The 23,164-nt window shown below is 40.7% G+C and overlaps 1 protein-coding gene across 2 annotated transcripts in view; it reads right to left on the reverse strand.

The window, feature by feature from the left end:
* Positions 1-15,127, reverse strand: part of LAMA3 (laminin subunit alpha 3) — a 158,507-nt gene extending 143,380 nt beyond the window's left edge. For both annotated transcript variants that reach the window (XM_058177795.1, XM_058177794.1), the window contains exons 1-2: positions 13,928-15,127; positions 3,827-3,979 (exon numbers count right to left, since the gene is read on the reverse strand). In XM_058177795.1, coding sequence (XP_058033778.1) covers positions 3,827-3,979; positions 13,928-14,230 — 456 coding nt within the window. In that variant the 5' untranslated portion in view covers positions 14,231-15,127. The remainder of the gene's footprint in view (positions 1-3,826; positions 3,980-13,927) is intronic.
* Positions 15,128-23,164: the final 8,037 nt, after the last annotated feature.

Genomic DNA, 23,164 nt, shown 5'->3' on the forward strand with positions numbered 1-23,164 from the left:
CCAAAGAGTCAATCAGCAGGACAGGCGTCCCCGGGGTGGGGTCTTCGATCGCCTCTGGTAGTGGGCATCTGCTTAAAGCGTCCGCATGCCCCACTTCTTTTCCTGGCCGATGCTGCAGCTTGTACGAATAAGCGGCTAAGAAAATAGTCCATCGAGTCAATCGTGGCGAAAGTGCCACAGGCGTTGGGCGGTCTCCTGCCAGTATTCCTAACAGCGGTCTGTGATCAGTCACAATTTCAAAATCCCGCCCAAATACATATTCGTGGAATTTTTTCACCCCTGACACAATTGCTAGCGCTTCTTTATCTAACTGACTGTAGTTCCTTTCTGGGGGGGACATTGTTCTAGAGTAGAAGGCTATAGGGGCTTCTGTGCCGTTTGGGAGTCTGTGGCTGAGCACAGCCCCCACCCCGTAAGGGGAGGCATCGCAAACCAACACTAGGGGCAATGAGTTATGATATTGGATGAGCAGGCTATCGCTTGAGAGCAGGTTTTTCACTGTTTCAAAAGCCCTACTTTCCGACTTCCCCCAAGACCAAACAGTATTTTTTCCTAGAAGTTTGTGCAGCGGTTCAGCAACGGTCGCTTTGTTTTTTAAAAAGACCGCGTAAAAATTCACTAACCCCAGGAATGCCTGTAGCTCTGCTTTGTTTTTGGGCGCTGGGGCCTTTCTGATTGCCTTGACTTTGCTCTCAGTGGGGTGAATTCCCTTCTTGTCTATTCGGTAGCCCAAGAATTCGACGGACTCGACCCCTATGTGGCATTTGTTTGCTTTCACCTTTAGTCCGGCTGCCCGGAAAATGCCCAGAACCTTTCTTAATCGCTCCCCCAGTTCCTCTACGTTTTCCGCTGATATTAAGACATCATCGAAGTAGGGAACTACCCCTGGGAGCCCTTGCAGGAGTCGTTCCATTAGGTTTTGGAACAACCCCGGTGCCACACTCACCCCAAATTGTAGTCGGGTGCATCTGAAGGCACCCCTGTGGGTTACAATCGTTTGGGCTTCGGCTGTGTTGGCGTCTACGGGCAATTGTTGGTAGGCTTGGGGCAAGTCTAACTTTGCAAAGACCTGCCCTTGCCCCAAAGAGTGCAGTAAGTGTTGCACCACGGGAACCGGGTAAGCGCTTTTCTGTAAGGCTTTGTTTAGCGTCGCCTTGTAGTCAGCGCAAATTCTAATTGACCCATCTGGTTTTATGGGTGTGACGATTGGCGTCTCCCACTTTGCGTGATCGACTGGTACCAAAATTCCCTGATTTATGAGCTTATCTAGCTCCTTGTCAATTTTTGGCTTAAGGGCAAAAGGGACTCTCCTCGCCTTTAGCCTAATGGGAGCTACCTGGGGGTCTAAATTGAAGGAAATAGGGGTCCCCTTGTACTTGCCCAGGCAGTCCTTGAAGACATCTTCGAACTCGTTCAAGAGTATGTCTTTCAGGTTGCAGTCACTTCTGTAGATGCCGGTCACTCCCATGCCCAGTGCGCGAAACCAGTCTAGTCCTAGCAAACTAGGCAGAGTCCCCTCGACGATTGTGATGGGCAGGGTCTTCTTGTGAGGTCCGTACTCGACGCGGACGGAGGTGGTCCCTCGAACAGGGATTCGATTTCCCTGGTAATCGTGGACTCGTAGCCGTTGGGATTGCAGGTGGCGCTTCGCGACTGAAGGCAGTGACTTCACCAAAGTGTCCCAGGACATGATGGTGATGGCTGACCCGGTGTCCACTTCGAGTCGGCACCTTACTCCCTCTATTTTAGGTTTGGTGAAGATCTTCTTCTCCACTCGGGTTGAAGCGCGGCCTATAACTACAGTCGTTTGGTTCGAATTCGCGCCTTTCTTATTTGAGCCAATCGCGGGTCGCCTTTCCGATCCCGCGCTCTGATTGGCCGATTTAAATTTTCGGCGGGAAGGTTGGGGAGCTCGACAGACTTGAGCTAGGTGCCCCTTCTTTCCACACCGCCGACATGTTGCGTCCTTAAACTTGCAGCGTTGGCGCTGGTGTTGACCTCCGCAGCTTCCGCATTCGTCTCGGTCCTCTTTGTCGCGCCGGTTCGGCAGACCCTTCCTCATCCTCACCGTCACCGCCGGATTCGGTCTGAACCTCCTCCTGGTGCACTGGAGCCGGCTTTGTGCTCGCCTTTGGTGGGGAGGCTTTGCAATGTCTCCGCCGCTTGGGTGGACATTTCATGTGCTCTGGCTTCGTCCAGAGCGTTGGCCAGCGTTAGGTTGCTCTTCGCTAGCAGCCGGCGCCGCAAACGGATGTCTTTGACCCCTCGGATGAGTTGCTCGAGCAGCACCTCGTCTAGGTCTCGGTATCCGCAGTCCTTGGACGCCTTCCTTAGGGCGGCCATGTAGTCACCAATGGACTCGCCCTCCATCTGCCTTCGCTCTCCAAATTCAAACCGCCGCACGTATTTGGACGGTGTGGGTGCGAAGTGATTCTTTAATAGGGTTTGCAGAGTTGGCCACGATACCGATTGTATCGGCGTTGGCTCTGCCAGGGCTTCCGCAATATCGATGACCTCCGGACCACAGTGGCTTAAGAAATAAGCCCTTTTGCGGTTATCTGGAACTCCCTGCAGTTCGTTGGCTTCTAGAAAGCTTTCGAAACGGGTCATATACGTTCCCCATTTCTCTCTGGCCGGGTCAAACGGTGCGGGCGGAGTGTAACTGGCCATCTCCGCGGTTTCTGCCCTGATTTGCTGGGTTCGGTTCTATCGTGCTTCAGCTCGGTTCTGGTTCTCCTTAGCCTCGAAATCCCACCTTCGTCGCCAATGTTAAGTCCTGGAAGTAACGAGGCTGGAGACCAGGGTAGTGACAACAGCTCTTTAATATAGGGTGAACCCAGCAACAGGCTGGGGGAAAAACCTCTCCTTTTATACAGTTCTGCTGGAGGCTTCGACCAATCAGCAACGTGCTGATTTCCCGCTCAAATATTTAAAGGTACAAACATGAATACATAACAACTTCGTCAACTTCCGGACCTCCGAACCTTCCGTCGCGAGCTTAAAACACATTTATTCATCTGCGCAGGACTGGATTAGATTTTAAATTTATACTGGTTTTAATGGGTTTTATTATTTATATTGCTTTTTAATAATTCGGCCACGTAGAATAAGTTTTTTAACTGTTGTTTTAGTCTGTATTTGTATGTACTTTTTTATTTGCCTGTGAACCGCCCTGAGTCCCTAGGGAGATAGGGCGGTATATAAATGTGATAAAATAAATAAATAAATAAATAAATAAATAAATAAATAAAAGACCTTCTCTGCCATGGCATCTGCCCTCTGGAACATCTTGCCTTCTGAGGAGAGATCTGGCTTAAGTCTTCTAGCCTTCTGGAAGAGCCTTAAAACCTGGTTTTGCTAATTGACTTGGGATCCTGATGGGAGCATGCTATTCTGGAGGTGGTAGATTGAATGAGAGACAAAAGTCCGCCCCTGTACTGTCCATACTCTCGTTTTAACCTTTCAATTGTAACTGATATTAATTTTAATGTTTTATAATATTTTTATTCTATTGTAAGCCACTTAGAGTTATCTTTATATGAGTCATCTTTATATGGGCAGCATACAAATTTAACAAATAAATAAAACCTAGGCATAGTCTCTCAACCTGACTTACCTCTCAAAGGCTGCAAAATTGAAGGGCAATTTTTTCTCATATCAACGGGGAAATATATAAATTTTGATCCTATGTCAAAGCTGCAAGAGACTGGTAAGGTTTATGCATACCATCTAATAAGATGCTTTCATGTTCCATATTGAACCACATACACAGAACTTCCACTAATCCAAACGAAGTCAGCAACATGGTAAGCAGAACCGTACTTACCTGTCCTAGATCCAAAGTAACATTCACTTCATCATATTTCAAACCCAAGGAGAGAGAAGGACTTTGCCACCAACGTTCTGTTCCATCTATAGCATAGTCTATTGGATGAGCCTTATGAGGATCAGCAGCATTGCAATAGTCACAAAACTGGCCCTGAAACAAACAGGCAAACAAAAAGATATAACAATTACCACTCAAATTTTGGTGCATTGAAAGATTCAGAAGTTGTACAGTCATTTCTCCATAAATGCCTAAAACAGCCTAATTCAGAAAAAGAGATAAAAATAGATTCTTCAACAGCAAGCAAAAACCTTGCTTTACTGCAGTTAACCTGAAGCAGAATTAAGGTGAGTCAAAATGGTATCATATTTTAAATAGTCATCAATGTTCTTCTCTACAGCCAAAATTCACTAACTTGAGCTTCCAAATAAGAAAATTAAAATAATTAGAAAACTTTCAGTTACTTGCTGACTAATTGAGTCTTGAACAATGCCTTCTCTGCTCCTAGCATTATCTCAGAAATGTGTTCCTTATGGCAGGCTACCTACAGCATAGACACATGTGTTTGTTTCCATGACAACATTATTTACAGAATTTTCTGCTGGAATTCATGGAAGCAGCCTAAAGGTCTTTCTAGACTTTTGATGATGATGCATCCTCCTCCAAAATCCAATACATATTCCTAAGTGGTCCATGAATGCATGGTAACATATATGGTAATCCTTGACTTACAACCATTCATTTACCAACTGTTCAAAGTTATGATGGTACGGAAAAAAGGGACTTATAAACCAGTCCTGGAACTTATGATTTGTCATGTGTTCAAAATGTGCTTGGCCACCAATATGTATTTACAATGATTGCAGGGTCCCAGGGACTCATGATCACCACTTGTGACCTTCCCAGCTGGCTTCCAACAAAAAAGTCAAAAGGGGGGAACCGGATTCAGTTCATAATCACAATTCACTTAATGACCATGGTGATTCACTTAATGCACATAGCAAAAAAAAGGTCATAAAATTGGGAGTGACTCACTTAAGTAATCGAATTGTGTCCTCTGTATTAGATTGACATTATGTAGGGCATATAAGAAAAAAGATCTGCCCAAACGTTACGCTTAGAAACTCCAAAAATAAAGCACTAGTAATTCTTTAAATCACATAGTCAACCTTCTTATACCTACCACCCACTTTTGTATCTCTGTTAGTAGTAAAATTTTCTAACCGCCCACTGGTTCCACAATAATGCGCCGTGAATCGTTGTCTGCGCATGCCTCTCGTGCATTGTGGATTAGGTTTCGGGGGGCACCGGCTACCAGCACTGCTTGTCTGTTACAGCTGGGTGGTGTGGGCGGAGATGCACAAGCTATTCTGGGATGAGGCTCTTTTGTTTGCGGTCGCACTACAGTGCCATTTAGTTTCACTTAGGTAACGTGAACTAAACTTCTGTGCAAATAGTATATTTTGCACAAATAGTATATTTTCAGAAATTTAAATTGTCACGTGGAATTTTATGAAAACCTAATAAAATATTTTTAAATAATGCTATGAAAAATTTTTTTAAAGTCAATTAAATTAAAAAAAAGGAAAGTGTTTCAGTATCGGACAAAACCCCTACCGCCCACCATGAAACCTGGAACGCTCACTAGTGGGTGGTAGGGACCAGGTTGACTACCACAGACATAGGTCAAAACTATATATACCCTTTAAAAGCAGTGATGATGAGGAATTTCTAGGCCAAACAATAAATTCAAGGAACAAGGTCCCAAAAATCTCATAGAAAGGCAAAGTTGAGCAAAACTGGACATTAAAAAATAATATTTATTCTATTGAAATCGACAGGAAGAGACAGAATATTATCAAATATGGACCAAATGGTAAGAGTGGTTGGAGAATAGGAAAACTGAATAGAAAAAAAAAGGATGGAGAAGAGAAGATAACAAATGTGTAAAATATTGTAAATAAATGAAACTAGATGTAAAGGGACGATAAAGTCAAAGATAGTAAAAAAGAAGGGAAAAAGGGAATGTATAAAGGAGAAAGCTGAAGGAACGAAACCGTCATGTAAAAAGAAACACAGATTATGTGTTTATGTTATGTATGAAATCAACAGGTATATTGAAAATTTGTCCTTTCATAAAGCATCTGAATGGGGTTGGTGGATGGAAGCTACTTGTGCAGATGAGGGAGAGGGGATTATCCTGATTATTGCTGAATTATGATCTTCATTATTAACTCATAGAAAAAATGCCTACTGTAAAGTATACTACTTGAATTCATTTAAATATCATCTTAAATGGCCTCCCTGCTTTATCCTACGAAACTCATTAGAGGAGATGCCAAACTTTTATAGTGAAGATTTCCAAGGAAAATGTTATGGGGATACCGGAGAGCTAATTAAAAATTGCTTATTCTAGCCAGGGTTAGGCTACCTCACCTTAGGCAGGTTAAAGTTTTTTCATTTCTTTTCAGGAGTGGGTTTCTCTTACCTTTGCTACTGGTTCGCTCGTGTGTGCGCCACTTCTGCGCATGTGCAGATCGTATTTGATGATGTCCAGGCAGGTGGGTGGAGCTTCCAGTCGCTGCTGCTACCGGTTCGCCCAAACCAGGACGAACCGGTAGCAACCCACCATTGTTACTTTTATTAGAAGAATAGAACAGAACAGAACAGAATTCTTCATTGGCCAAGTGTGATTGGACACATAAAGAATTTGTCTCCGGTGCATAAACTCTCTGTGTACATACAAATAACAAGTGATAAGTCATGATCATAAAGATATTGAGGGCATCTAGGAATTACATTTTTATTTGCAATGTGCAAATTTTGTATATATAGTTCTCCTTTTTTTGCTCCCATGTATGTTGCCTTGTTGGGACATGATAAAATCATCCACTATAGCTGCCTCATCCCAAAAAAACTTCACAACAGGACACATACTTAGTCTGATTTAAATGCTGTGGAGTCTCATAAATTATGGATTATTCCCAGAAAGCATGTATACATGAAAGTTTTAAGTATGCATAATTAAATATCAATGCAAATACGATGCCAATGGCTAACGATGTATTAAGAGAAAAATTAAATATTACCCAGGATCCTGGATGTTTATACAGTGTTAGCCTATAGACACATAGCATTGTCAGCAATCAATTTGGAAAAAAATTGCGAAAGAAGCACATCTTATCTATTAATTGCATAGAGCCTATGCAGATTGAGGTGTAACAGATTGAACAAATAAGTAACAAAATAAACAAATCTCAGGTAAATCTCCAATTCTGTATGTTATCTATCTTAGCTTTCTGATTATCTGGGATATGTTATTTTCCTCTGGAAAATAACTTTCCCTTTCACCTGGATATATCCATATATATGGATATATATGTATGGATATGTTCGTTTAAACCTTTAGTTTAAGCTATTTAATGCATGGTACCTATTTTTATGTGGAAATAATTCTAGTAATTCAAGTTGAAACAGTATGACAATATATGCATTGCTGTGGCTGATTTCCAAATCTTTTGAAAGAATGTAGAAGCCCTCTTGAACCACAGTAAGAGGTAAACTACAGAAGTATTCTTGCTATGTGTCTCAATGAGGCGTTGTTAAAACTGCAGAGAAGGACTTTGATGGCTTCCCAGTCAATCAAATATGCAAGCAGAATGGCATGCTTTCTTGTGCCAGGATAGATCTGCCAAAAGCCCTACTAAGATCTTGGGCCTGGCACAAATCGTATCTGACCTCTTATCCATAATTTCCAAGACAAATGTTCAATAAGGAAAATTCTATTCTTGATATTTATTCTAATATCAAGTCTATACCTACATTAATTATTAAACCCCAGAACTTTCATTTCATAAACTGATAAAGAAGCACTTCTTGTATTTTTGCCTATGGTTAGATCACTTTTGACCAATTTGATGCCATCCAAATGTTCTGGACAATAACTTTTAAGATAATTGGCCAAGATGGGTAAGAATTCAGGGAGATGTAGTCTTAGTGAAGTTTCCCCAGATTGGGAAGGTCTAACATGGATTTATGGAAGCTCTCAGGCATCCAGGTCATGGTTGTCCCAAACATGCTTTTTCAAAAGCCAACTGGATTTTCTTTTGTTTTTCCTTGAAGATGTTTTGCTTCTCATCAAAGAAGCTTCTTCAGTTTTCAGTTCTAGAACTGAAGAAGTTTCTTACTTAAGAAGCGAAATGTCTTCAAGGAAAAATAAAGAAAGTCCAGTTGCCTTTTGAAAAATCTAACACCGATCATTTTAAAGTGATTAAATTTGCAAATGTTTTTAAAACATATTTTTCAAAACCAGGCTAGTAATCACAGAGCGGGGATAGAAAACTGCATTTGTATGCTCTGAGAGTATTTTCAAGAAGCCCATAAAATATTATGCTTAGGCTAGCTAAGGCTGCTCATGGGCCTATACACAAATCCTTGGTCAATACTACTTGGTCAATACTAGGCTGTCTATTCATAAGTAAATTTCCTTAAATGTAATGGTGCTTACTCCAGGACATGGAGTATAAAAATACAGCTGTACTATTATATATGGTAAATCTGTAACTCTAAATGTATCATTCAGGATATTATTACTTTTTCAAACATCCTATTGTTCATACAAGTATTTTCCGGCATATCATATCCAATAGATATCATAAAGTCCCCCCCCCAAAAAAAGAACTGAATCTTTTGTGTGTGTCTTCATGCACACATGTATATTCGTATAAATTTATCAGAACTCAGCTAAAATGCATGTGTCTCAAATACACACATGACAAACAATTGGTTGATTTAGAAGTGGACTTGTAGCTAATTTTCAGGACTATCATTTTAAGCTATTCTTAGTGCACATGCAGAATTGAAGTTGTGCAATAGTGGATCACCTGTGTTAGATTTTATTCTTCTTCTGACTCCTAACAGACAAGATCCTACAAGTTGCTGCCAAAACACCTGAAGGGAATTTATTTTCTTTAACCCAGCCCTGAAACGATGTCTATCTATTCACCTTTTCACTATAGCAAAAAGAGGCTGGTAATATCACAATGTTGTTGCCCAGTGACACTGCTTTGGTTATCACATTGGCCTAGGAGCTTTAAGCAAGGAACTTCTTGAGTAGTACTTTATGTTGGCTAACGTAAGTTTTTGTGTTGATTAAAAAAAGGCCCCTATGTTTAAACCCCTCTTGAAATAGCAACAGCACTTAGACATACATACCGCTTTCCAGTGCTTTCCAGCCCTTTCTGAGTGGTTTACAGAGTCAGCATATTCTCTCCAACAATCTTGGTCCTCATTTTACCAACCTCAGAAGGATAGAAGGCTGAGTCAACCTTGAGCCTGGTGAGACTCAAACTGCCAAATTGCAGGCAGCCAGCAGTCAGCAGAAGTAGCCTGCAGTATTGTATTCTAACCACTGCACCACCACAGCTAATTAGTAGATTGTGATGTAACGTTGCTTTATTATACACAAAAAGAAGCCAGGAATTAATATTGAAATAATGCACATTTTTCCTTTAATAAGGAAGACAATAATGCAGTCCAGGACAATCTTTCTCAGCCAAATGCTTTCTAAAACTATTGGATTTCATCTCCTTTATGTTAGCCATAATGATAAGTTGACATGCTAGGACTAATGAGAAATGTAGCTAAACACATCGTCAGGGCATCTGGTTTGGGAACAGTGGTTTGCCTTCTTTATACCAGTATTATGCAGCGCTTGATGAACAAAGTACTTGGACATGAAAAAAAATCTAGGCATCAAAGAAAAGCCTACTCATTTCAAAATCTGGTTTTAATCATTTTTACTAGTAACAGCCACAGTGATGTTCATTAGAAAAGGGAGGCAGAGATGAAACAGAGCGAGAATTTGTACAGTATAAACAGTTTAATCACCTATTTATTCACTGACAAAAAGAACCTTCTTCCATGGAAGGTAAGCTCCAAGGGAAGGCAGACCAGATTTTAAAATTCTCCCCATAATTCTGATGCAGTTCCATAACAATGCTCAGTTATTTTCCTTTCTGAAAGATGTAGCTTAGCATCTTTTCTATATAGTAGACTTGTTAATCAGAACAATTATGGTATCCTAGCTCTGCATCCATAATCCATAATCCATAAACCTGCACTGGAGAGACTTTGGAGTTTTATTTGTTTTAATTTTTCTTGGCTATATTTATGGGCAAAAATCTATGAAAAGTTCAAAAGATAATTTCACAATAGAAGCACAGTACAGCAGTAAACAAAGAGTGAGGCGCATGTAACATGGTTTTTCTGTTGCTGCCTCAGTTTGGGGAATGGTTTGTTTTCCAAATTTAAGATGCTCCCCTCCTCGTTGACAGTTAGAAGATGACTGTAAAAGATCAGCTTCTGCTGGATCCTGGATCTTACTTTATTGGGGGGTTGAGGCTAATGCATGAAACTGGCTGGGGTTAGTACTATATGTGTTTTGGTTTCCTTTGGGTTTATTATGACTAGAGTACTAAAAATTCTTAAATCAGCAAATACCATCAATTAGAACATTACAACATCTAAGTATCAAAATAGGATATAATTACAGCTAACAAACCAGACCAATAAAACCTTTTATGCCTTAAGCATGAATAAAACACAGACAAGTTGGAATGACAACTCTGGAAGACAGACGGAGAACTAAAACCACACTGCTGCCTTTTCCATGGTGGAAAAGGACTTAGTATACGGGCACTATAAATGCCATTACTTATGGTACGAGGGTTAGCATCCAAGTCAGTTTCTTTAGCATAGAGCTGTGATGGTAAACCTATAGCATGCATGCCACAGGTGGCACGCATAGCCATATTGGTGGGCACGCAAGCTCAGCTCTGGCATACATGCACATGCCGGCCAGCTGATTTTCAGACCTTATGGGCCCACTGGCAGTAGGGAAACAGGCTGTTTCCTACCTCCGGAGGGCCTGTGGGGGTGGGAAAGGCCTATTTTTTGCTCTCTCCAGGCTCAAGAGCCTTTCTAAGAGGCTGGGAAGGTGAAAACGACCTTCCCCACCCCCCGGAGGTCCTCTGGAGGTCAGAAATGGCCCATTTGCCGACTTCCAGTGGGACCAAAAGTGCCTTTTTTGACCTCCAGAGCCTTTCTAGGAGGCTGGGGAAAGGGAAAATGGCCCATTTGCAGACTTCCGATCCCACCAGAAGGCCGTTTTCACCCTCCCCAGCCTCCTAGAAAGGCTCTTGAGCCTGGAGAGAGCAAAAAACGGGCCTACCGAGCCCACCGGGCCATCGTGTGCCAAAAGTGGGGGGAACGGGGTGGTCATACATGCATCCGTGGGGGCAGGGCGCATAGAATTATGGGTGTGGGCACATGTGTGTGCAACCCCCCCACACTCCCCCCACTATTCGCACGCTGTGACAAAAAGGTTAGCCATCACTGGTATAGTGGAATTTAATGGTATCTCAGTAAAATCATCTCCTAAGTATTATTAGACACATTCCAGCTATATAAGTCACAGTATGATTGACAATTTTTTTAACATTGACTTTGTATATAATATACAAATGGATGAGACTATTGCTTAACACAATGTAAGCTGCCCTGAGTCTTCGGAGAAGGGCGGGATATAAATTCAAATTTAAAAAAATAAAAAATAAAAAAATAAAAAAAACATTTGTAAACAGTATAAACAGTTTAATCACATATTTATTCACTGACAAATGGAACCTTCCTCCATGAAAGGTAAGCTCCAAGCAAAAGCAGACTAGCAACTATTACAGATTTTAAAACTCTCCCCATAATTCTGATGCAGTTTCATAACAATGCTCAGTTATTTTGAAATCAAAGGTATATAACTAGTAGATTTCAATTGTTTGGGGTTTATTTGTGTTTCTTTCAGCAAGGAGACCATGTTCACTGTTGTTATACATGCCAATAAAGAATATTTCGTTTCAACTACCTCCAATCACTTTGGTTTCTAATTTAACCGGATATTTTCCTTACAGCAGCTTGGCATAGTCAGCAAAACTGGAACACCAAGAATTAGGGACATCCCTTGTCCCTTTTTCAGGTTCATGGTTTCTGCCTGTGCCATCTCCACTACAAAACCTGTTTGGAGATAGCTAATTTGCAGTACTAAATTGTGTGTCAGGGACTCTGCAGGAATTAGTCTGGGTGAGCTGTGACTCTAAAAGCAAGTCTCTGAGTCTTGCCAACTGATTCTGCAGATGAGAGTAAGTGGGAATTTTCTCAAACAATTATGTGTGGGAGAAAAAATTGAAATTTTGTAGCATTCGATAGACAATAGGCATGAAGTAAAATTCACCAAGTATACATAATTCAGTGCCTTCTAAAGCAGGGGTCTCCAACCTTGGCAATTTTAAGCCTGGATGACTTCAACTCCCAGAATTCCCCAGGCAGCTTTAAGTCCTCCAGGCTTAAAGTTGCCAAGGTTGGAGACCCCTGCTCTAAAGGTATATCAGGTAAGAGGGATAATTGGAAGGATGGTACCAAAAGCTATGGAAAAGTATACAAGCATTAGTAGGCAAATATTTTTCTCATCCATTCCTGGTATCTATCTGAGCGACCAAGGCTGTTTCAACCCCAGGCTGGGTTTGAAGCCTATTTGGAATTATTTTGAATAAGCCATGTTGCCTGGACTGCAGGATCTATGTTGCTTTTAACTATTGTTATCATCTGAAAATTAATAACAACAACAACACAACAACAACAACAGAGTTGGAAGGGACCTTGGAGGTCTTCTAGTCCAACCCCCTGCCCAGGCAGGAAACCCTACACCACTTCAGACAAATGGTTATCCAACATCTTCTTAAAAATTTCCAGTGTTGGAGCATTCACAACTTCTGCAGGCAAGTTGTTCCACTTATTGATTGTTCTAACTGTCAGGAAATTTCTCCTTAGTTCTAAGTTGCTTCTCTCCTTGATTAGTTTCCACCCATTGCTTCTTGTTCAAAGCACCTCAGGTGCTTTGGAGCAGGGGTCTCCAACCTTGGCAACTTTAAGCCTGGTGGACTTCAACTTCCAGAATTCCCCAGCAAATCTGGCTGGGGAATTCTGGGAGTTGAAGTCCTCCAGGCTTAAAGTTGCCAAGGTTGGAGACCCCTGCTTTGGAGAATAGTTTGACTCCCTCTTCTTTGTGGCAACCCCTGAGATATTGGAACACTGCTATCATGTCTCCCTTAGTCCTTCTTTTTATTAAACTAGACATACCCAGTTCCTGCAACCGTTCTTCATATGTTAAGCATCTAGAACTAAAGAGAGAAACCAATTAACCTATGAGTTCAATAAACTGGGATAACTTCTATCTACAAATACCAACGTATCTCTGAATATTAACAGAACAGAGATTGTAATACTTTGAACCAAGCCTAAAATGGATCTTCTTAAAACAACTGGAGTTGAAGATCTTTATTAATACATTGCAAATATGCAGGAATAGATCTCATTCTCCTTTTGCTCACTCATATCTTCTTTGCTCTCTGTACTATTAATCAGAAGTATTGGTCATTAGAATGAAACACCTAATTATTTAACTATAGGAACACCAATCTATGCTTCAATAATAAGATTGCCAGTAGAATGGTGTGATTTAGACACAAGTAGCTAAATTAGATAAAATATATTTCACTATGTAGAGTTGTCTGGATTTTTCTTCCCAGACCATTAGACATAGAAACTGAATTGGCACAGTTTTGACCTAAACTTCTAAAGAGGAAACTATCTAATTCACTATATAAATTAGAAATTAAAGGTAGAGCTTCCTGTTGATGTACATTTGAAACACACACACACACACAATCACATTAGATCAGTGCCACTGGTATAAGGGGAAGAAAGGGAGGTTTTACTCTTCTATATATTAGGTTAGTTTGATGAAGACAGCTATTACAATCCTCACATAAGCGATTTCATGCCTGCCCATCCAGACAAAAAGTCTGAGATTGATGGATCTTACCCCCAAGAGTACAGGCTGCGACCTTAATAGTTGCTACTACAAGAAAAAGTAACTGATCCAATTTCCAAATTCCAATTTTTTATGTGCCACTTCTCTTTCTGTTCTTCTTCCCAATCTCTCTACCCCTCCCCCAACTCGCCCCCCATCTCCGAGGTCATTTCGCTCACCTGGATGGTTTGTCCGGCGGGGGACGCAGCGGGTCCCCCCACCAGCTTGCAGAAGAGCTCTAGGCGGGGCCTCCCGCTCTCGTCCTGCCCGCAGGTGGCAGTTGCCCAAATGCGGGTTGCCTCCGCCAGGTTGAAATAAGGCGGGTGGAGACTAAGCGCCCTTTCCCCGGCGTCCAGGGAAGAAGCCGAGAGGGAGCCCGCGGGGTGGCAGCAGGACCAGAGCGCCAGGACGACCCCTGCCAACGCTGCGCCTGGCGCCGTTCGAGAAGTCAGGAGAGCTGCCGCCACCCGGGTCCTCGCCATCTTCGCGCCCCTTCGCTGGATTTGTTTACGCCGTCCGCGGGATTAGTGATCCGAGAGGGACGGCCTGCCTCCGCCCCTCCTGTGCCCCTTTGTGCTCCGATTAGCTCGGAGGGCACCAAAAAGAAAGCAAAGGGGAGGAGGAGGCAGAGACACTGCTGCTCCGCTGCCACTTTCGCGGGATCACGCGGGAAAACGCCGCCCAGGGAGAGGACACCGGACTACGTGGGTCCTAAGGAGGCGAGGGCGGCGGGGGTGATCCCCGTAACGATCCAGGTAGAGAAAAACACCTGCAGCTGTAACAGCGACCCGGCGCTTGCTTCGTTAGTTGGGAGCACCGGTCCGTCGTAAGTGAGGCGAAGACTGAGGAAACGCGTCACTCATTGCTGGCTGCAGATCAGATCAGATTAAGGCTTCGTCCAGGGCTGCGATCCCGTACTGTCCGCGTTCCTCTCAGCTCAACTGAACTTCGTGGAATTTGCCTTTGATTAAAATGTCCATCGGATCAGGTTACGGGGTGCTTGAGACCTAGTGGGTTTAGGGGGCCGAGGATGGCATTAAAAAACAAACAAACACAAGAAAATTTCTTCAGGCAACCCATACTTTATACAACTTGATGCCTTGCAGAGACTTTGAGGTTGGGAACAGTGTGTTCAGGATTCCCAGGTAGCTGACTTCAAACAATTCACAATTGCCCCTTAATGATTTCACTTACTAAGCCCTCTGAAAAAACTTCATCTTGGATTTCAACTCAGTTCCATCTTATTTTTCTTCTTTTAAAAAAAGCCGACTTCTACAAGTCACTAAACTATTTTTTGGAGGGTGTCAGGATCATCTTTCATCCACTATGTGGGAAATTAAGACACTTCCTCTGGAGCTGCTACTTCAGCATTCAAGGTTACAGCAGCATAAGTAAAGTGGCAGTGGTTTAGTATAAGCAATTTTCAACATTTCTGGAAGATTGTGATAAGGCAAACAGAAGAACTAGTACCGGTAATAAAAGGGCCCCCAGATAAGGAATAAAATGTACAGATTAGAAATTTAAATAAAATTACAACACTTTCCCCATTTTATTTTATTACAGTATAAATATATCTTGGCAAATTTTTTGTTCTGTTATGTACCCATGACATTGCCTTCATTTCATTTGGCATCCATAAGTGGGAGGAACTTGCTATCCTTAGCTGTCCTAGTTTCAGAGTAATGTTTCCTCCCTTAAGCTAGCAGCAAAATGGAAAATCTGATGCCCATCACCAGCCACAATGATCTATCAACATCATAGATAGGTAACCCATAGAGTAGAAACAATCCAGCAATAAAGGGCTCCATGCTTGCTCTCAAACAGAGAATGGATCTGAGCAATTTTATCTGTCAGGTGTTTGACAGATTCTACTGCACAGCCCTGTAAGTGATCATCTGAGCCCTCCTTCCCAAGGAGATACCAGGTGACCTTGATCAAGGCCATCAGGTGACACTATGGATGCAATAAGACCAGAGAAATAGTGACATATTGTCATGATGTAGGCCTTAATAGTAAGGGATGCGGTGGCTCAGGGGCTAGGACGTTGAGCTTGTTGATCGGAAGGTCGGCAGCTCAGCGGTTCAAATCCCTAGTGCTGCGTTGAGTCATGCTGGCCACATGACCACGGAGACGTCTTCGGACAGCACTGGCTCTTCGGCCTTGAAACGGAGATGAGCACCGCCCCCTAGAGTCAGCAACGACTAGCACTATGTGCGAGGGGAACCTTTACCTTTACCTTTAGGCCTTAACAATTACTCTGACCTGTGTCCAATCAGATGTGTTCTTAAGTTTTCCTCCAGCAGTGCTCTAGGCATCTTTGGACCTTTTCAGCATGTTCAGCTCCTCCATAAACCACAGAGATCTTTGGGAATGATGGGCCATAAGAGGGCACATGGGTCTGATCCTGTTCAGAGCCTTGGCTGCTTTCTGATTCCAGGTTGTGGCCAAAGCCTCCACAGGTCAATGCCGCAGAACCCCCAGGACATCGTCTAGCTTCTTCTGGAAGCAGGGTGAGTCTAGTCACTGAGGGTGGACCATTCAAATAGGTCTTGTTTTCTTGCAGGAGAAGGCAGCACTGGAGATTCTCACAGCCACCACGGCATGGTCTGACCATGCCAGAGGGGATGACAGATCCTCCACCAGAACAGGTTGCTACTGCTTCAACAATCATATCTGGAGTGTGACCACTGTCCTGATTTGAACCTGGGATGACCTGAGCTAGGCCCATGGCTACCATGGTGGCCATAAACTCTTGAGCTGTCTCCGAGGCCAAACCAGATTAAAGTCTGAACTTCAAGTCCAGGGGAACTCCCCTGCCAACCCTGAGATACCCTTCAGCAGTTCAGGCAGGGAGGTTACTATGCAGCACAGAAGCTGGTACAGCAGCAACATTCCCAACCGATCCTGTGAGACCAACAGGGTCTTTCACACCCAGAAATCTGTAGACCATGGCACCTGAAAACAAAAAAAAAAGATTCCTGGATGACAGCTGGTGGGCCCCCTCCTTTGCCCCAGCAAATGGCTGGTTGTAGGCCCTATCCAGCTGGACACATTTCCAAGAGGGAAACTTCCCCCTCTGGTGTCAGCCAGGTTTCAGTAATTTATTTATTTATTTATTATTTTATTTATTTGTCAAGCATATAGATATAAGATAACAGATAAAATATAATAAAAATAAAATATATTTATATTTATTATTTGTGTGTGTGTGTATAAAATATATTTATTTTATAAAAGATAAAAGTAATGCATGTCAGGTCAGCTTGTTCCTCCCTAATGAGTTCAAATTACCTTGTAATAGAACTGTATGACACATGACCACCACAACACCAATTACAAGGTAAATACTGATAGTTGTATGAGTTTTATATTTAATCTTCTGCTTTGGAGAAAACCAGGGGTGAAATGCTCCTGGTTCGGACCAGATCACCCGATCCGGTAGCGATGGTGGCGGGTAGTTTGGAGAACCGCTAGCAAAAATCCCTCCCCCCCCCCCCATGGCCAGCTGAGCCGGCGATCATCAGAGGTGTTTTTTTTTACTTTTAAAAGCATTTTTTTCTTCGGCTGAAAATATGCTTTTAAAAGTAAAAAAAAAAGCCTCTGATGATTGCGTGGCTCATCTGGGATCGTCAGAACCTTTTAAAAGCATTTTTTCTACAACCTCTTCAGCCAAAGAGGTTGTAGAAAAAATGCTTTTAAAAGGCTCCTCTGGCGATCCCAGCTCAATTGCCTGTTCATCAGAGGGTTTTAAAAGCATTTTTACAACCTCTTCAGCCAAAGAAGTTGTAGAAAAAATGCTTTTAAAAGTAAAAAAAAAAGCTGGCCACGCCCACCCAGTCATATTACCCCCTCACACCAAACCACATCCACAGAACTGGTAGTAACAAATTTTACATTTCACCCCTGGGAGAAAACTTTCTGATTTCACCTAACACTTTTATCAGCCTTTCACAGGAATAAAATATAGACCCTTCATTCATTGCTGAACTAAAATATCCCTCATCATTGCCGGAATTGCTGCTAGGAGTTAAAATTCTCTCTCTCTCTTCTTAATTAAATATGGATGAAATACCAAATCCCTTTTTCCAAACTGTTCTTAATCTTTAAAAGTGTAAATGTATAATTTATTGCAATGCCCTGATATTAAATGATACATTAAGAAAGAATTTATTGAACATTATTCTGGTAGCCAGTCATTCTCTCACAGCCCTAGGAAGAAAGCCCTGGCAAGCCACGAAAACGTTGCCAAGAAAACTGTAGGGACTTGCCCCTCTAGCCACCAGGAGTCAGGATTGACTTGATGGGCTGCAACAAGAAGACTATCACACTCACAGTGCAGTCCTGTTCAAGGTTGTTCTAAACACAATGAGACTATTCTTATGAAAGTTGACTGCGACTAAGCACTTCTCTTTCTTTTCTTTTCTTTTTTTTGCAAGGTGAGCACATCAAAAGCCAAAAATAACTTATGCTCTTCCTACAAACAGCTTGCAACCTGAATAGACATCCCTAAAACAGGTCACCTCAGGTAGATAACAAATTTGGTCTACCTTTTCAGTTATTCTGTTTTTGCTAAATAATAGTCTCAGTTTCTGATCTGTAGTTATTCATAATCATATATAACACAATGACTTTTAGTAGCATAAACACTTCAGCATATTTCTATTTGATCTATGATTTTGATTTCTGGGTTTTTCCAACAAGCTTGTGCTAAATTTCCTGACTTTCCTCCCAAGGGTTGGTTTTTTAAATAGCTGCAGATGTTTTGGAATTGCCAACATGCACAGATTAGAGGTTCTGAGGTTTTATTTTTGCTTTCAGCCAAATTCCTGGTGGAACACCTTTATTTGGGGAAGCCGCATGTATCAGAGTTTGGACAGCAGAGCCATCAGCAGTGCCCCTCCCCCTGGTTTAATCTGGGATGGAATTCAGTCAGAAGGCTAGAAGCCAGAACCCTGCTATCCAGCTTCGCATCTTCACACAATGTTCCATTAGGGGTCTTAAATTAAATTATGCAGAAGTATTTTGTGAATGTGGCAAGGAGAAGCTTTTGGCTGATTGTCCTGACAGAGCTTTAAGAGTTTGTTTCTAATCTAAAACATACAGGAAAGTTGTACATGCTATTCTAATCCAGGAAAGCAAAGTAGGTAAAATGAAGGAGCCGTCTTTATATCCAGCATTTCAATATTTGGCTTTTTATTATTTGGAAAAAATAAAGCACAAAGCACATTATACTTTTTTCCTACTATGTAATTGGAGTTTTACCCAGACCAACATAAAGAAAATAAACTCTTGTCACTCCTCAAAAGTATAATCAAAATAGCTTGAAAATCTTGCACAGTTTTACAATGTGCAGAAATGGATAAAATGACATTGGAAATTAAGGAAAGAGAGGATTCGGACTATTATAGAGTATGGAACAAATTGTACAAATGGTTAGAAAAAATAAATCAAAATAAGAATTGGGAAATTTAAGTTAATATCGCTGAAATATCGCTGAAATAAAGAACTGTGTATTACCACTATTGTTAACCTTATAGTATCGATTGTGTAAATAAATACAGTGTGTATTGTATTTAGTAGAAGAATTGTAACAAAAATAGAGAATGTCCATGTCCATACAGAAGGCTGTAAAAATAGCATAGGTGAAAAATAAAACAGAAGGTGACTTGAAAGAACTGAAAGAATAAGTCTCTTGCTATAGAAAGTCCAGAACTGACCTGTTATCTACTGATCTTCCAAAATCTATATATTATATTTTATGCCACCAAATATTGATAGAGAATAATGGACATCAGCAACTCCAGTCTGTTTGTTTTAAGTGACACTGATTGCCAGCTTCTATCTTGTGAAATATATATATATAATGGGAAAATGGTGTTAAATCTTCTGTGTTTCATATCCTGTTTTTAATAAAGTACAATACTGCCAGTGTTCTTCCTAACCTTTTAGCTGACAAAAGTGATGACAAAGTGCTTTTTGCCACTGATCGACTTAAAACATCTGATGCTGAGTTGTACATGTTTTTATTTAAGGAAACTTGATATGTCAAAGTGCACCAATAGGGAAATAGTTCTTTATATGTGCCAATGGCTCACCCTAAGTCAAAGAATAGTTGAGGAATTGCTTATGGACATTATTTAATAGATTTATGCACAGATAATGTCTCTTATATTCTCCAGATGGGGAGAGAGAACTAGGTACTATGCAAGCATCAATATGTTTTCTTCATTACATTAATTCAGATATGTTTAACAGTGCTAATCAAGCAGCATAGTGAACCTTGTCAACCCAAGTTCCAACTATAAATTCCTTTCCTGAACATAGACATGCTTCAGTGCCACATTCCTTTAAAGAAAACGCTATGTCAGCAATGGGCAATGTCAGCAATGGGCAATATCATACTCACCTCTTTTTATAAAGTGCATATGCATATTTTCATTGCCTCTCTCTTCCTCCCTTTGTAATCAGTCTGCATCTCTCCACTACCTTCTTTTTGCTCCCTGCCCTGAGATCTGCCTTGTTACCTGCCCCTAGTCCGCAGGACTCCATCACTGCTACAAGTGGAGTAAGAGAGGAAACAGGAAAAATACGTGACTTCAGTCCTGTAGCTAAATTATGGAATATGCAGTCATTACAATATGAATAGACAACACACTATATGTGGAAATATTCCTTGATACTTGTGATTAAATAGTTTTGTTCTGTTAAAAAAAAAGTATTTTGGGCACAACCGTATGAAAAGGGAGCTATATACCTAAATGAACTTGTAAAGAGGAAGGATGAGAACAGAAAAGCAACTGAAACATGGCCATAGTAATAGCAATAGTAACAGCACTTAGACTTATATACTGCTTCACAGTGCTTTACAGCCTACTCTAAGCAGTTTACAGAGTCAGTATATTGCCCCCAACAATTTCGGTCCTCATTTTACTGACCTCGGAAGGATGGAAGGCTGAGTCAATCTTGAGCCGGTGAGTCTCGAACTGCCGAAATGCTGGCAGTCAGCAGTCAGCAGAATTAGCCTGCAATACTGCATTCTAACTACTGTGTCAACACAAGTCATTTTATATTTAAGCCTGGAAAATTATTTTGCTTATTTCCCTTTAAACAGAATCTGTACTATCTATTCATACATTATTTTAAATTATGTTTTAATTGACAATAGTTTATTTCCTTTAAATAACTGGGAGATAGAATATAATAAAATCCAGTGTTATTACAATGTCTGGTAAAATGCAACTGAGAGGTAAGAATGTCTATGTAAGTTTAAACTTCAACAAAACTATTTTACATGGATTACTTTGAGGGTATGGATGGCAGCAAGATTTTAAAGGATAGCTATGCTTCCACAAAAAAAAAAAATAATGAAACAAGTGATGGTACTTCTCTCCAAATCAATATTGGTTTCAGCAGAGCTCATCAAATTCTCTGTTCATTTAGAATCTTTCAAAATTGTTTTAAGTCAAAAAACTTACATGGGAAACTGGCACACTACAAGGCTTTCATCTTTATGAAAAAATCCTTTTGACTCCAAACACATTCTTAGGAGAGAGGGAAAAAAGATGGCTGAACCCAGTGCTTTGTTTGCTGGTTTGTCTATCTGCCCAGAAAAAAAAAAGGGCAGTAGAGAAAGCTAAAGGGAACAACTTCAATTCTTTGGCATCTGGTAAATGGCTAGGTAGATTGGCTGCTTCTCCCATGGGAGCCATTTTATTATTATGTATTTGATTTGTGCCCAGAAATAATTCATTTCTGCCAAGACAGCATTCTTTATGAGAGTGCCAGTAATAGGATCTGAAAAATGCCTATGTGCATGCCGGTCCAAAAAGGTTGCTTACCTTTAAATTAGAAAATGTTTCTGAAGAGATATTTTACGAGAAGATTCCTCCACTCTTCTACCCATAATAAAATACTTTATACCACCAGATTCCAAATTTTGGGCTTAGACAACTTAGAACTACACCGACTTCAGTCTGACCTAAGCATAGTACATAAAATTATCTACCACAGTGTCCTACCTGTCAATGACTACTCCAGCTTCAACCACAACAATACACAAGCAAATAATAAAGACAAACTCAAGATAAACCGCTCCAAACTCGATTGCAGAAAATATGACTTCAGTAACAGAGTGCCTGGAATGCACTACCGACTCTGTAGTTTCTTCCCCAAGCCCCCAAAACTTTAAGCTTAAACTTTCTACTGTTGACCTCACCTCATTCTTAAGAGGTCTGTAAGAGGCGTGCATATGTGCACCCGCATGCTTACCGTCCCTCTCCTAATATTCCTTTTTTACTTACTATTTTCATGTATCCAGATTATGTTTATACTTTTACCTGTTATTTTATATATGATTCAATAAATAAATAAATAAATAAATAGGTTCACCATTCTCATTGTGATATCTCAGGACTGGCCTTCAACTCATGCACAATGCAATTTGCTATAGAAGTTAGGAGATGTGGAAAATACCAAAAATGCTCCATATGATCTATAGGCTGCTTTAAATTATTATTTCAATGTAAGTTTTCAGTTGAGATTTTTCTTATTGTTTTGCTGCTGTTCTGAAGCAAGCACCTAGTTTTGTTTAGGCAGCCACTATTTCCAACAAAAACTTTTCAAAATAGATGCCTGTTCTCATGTGCTTCAAGTGAAAATAAATCCAGTACTCTGCAAGACAGGCAAGATAGAAAAGAAAGAAAAAACTTTTCTAACAAAATCAGTATATCGTATAATTCATTTTTCCCATATACTTATTTTTTTTATTTAAGACTTAATATTGCTTTCTGTTATATTAATCCAAACGAGATGGTCTACGAACAAAAAAAAATGTGCTTGTAGAATAATTCAAGTGCATCATTTTTATAATTACATTATATACATCTTTATATTTTATTTTATTCAGAGATTCAGATACAAAGACATAACATGTTATTTATTTAATTCTGCATAATTGATATTGTTTTGTGACATACAATGCAATCTAATTCTGTGTCTATATCCTGGAAGTTAAATCCCAAAGTGTTTTATGTAACCTGTTCCTTTCTGGACTGTAAAATAAATGCATAATGTCCTTGCAATATTATCATTTATTATTACAATATGAGCTTTCAGATAAGATTGTACCACATGTGTTCTTCTGCTCGTTAGGAACAAATTGGTACCTTTGCACTCAAAATCCATGGGGCTAAATAATGAAATACAGTTTATTGAGCACTCCCCGTTCTATTTATTACTATTGTAAACTAGGATTTCTAGACTTTTAAGTGCAACACATATGTAGAACTGTTTTAAAGTAACATGGTGGAACTCCTGCAACTTTTTCATGTGTTGGTCTTTTCTTGCTCAGTAACATTTAAATGCTTTTCATTACCGATCTGAAATATTTTACTGGGTCCTTTTAAAAGACTCTTAGC

This window comes from Ahaetulla prasina, chromosome 3 (genome assembly GCF_028640845.1).
Source record: "Ahaetulla prasina isolate Xishuangbanna chromosome 3, ASM2864084v1, whole genome shotgun sequence".
Classification (NCBI taxonomy): Eukaryota; Metazoa; Chordata; class Lepidosauria; order Squamata; family Colubridae; genus Ahaetulla; species Ahaetulla prasina.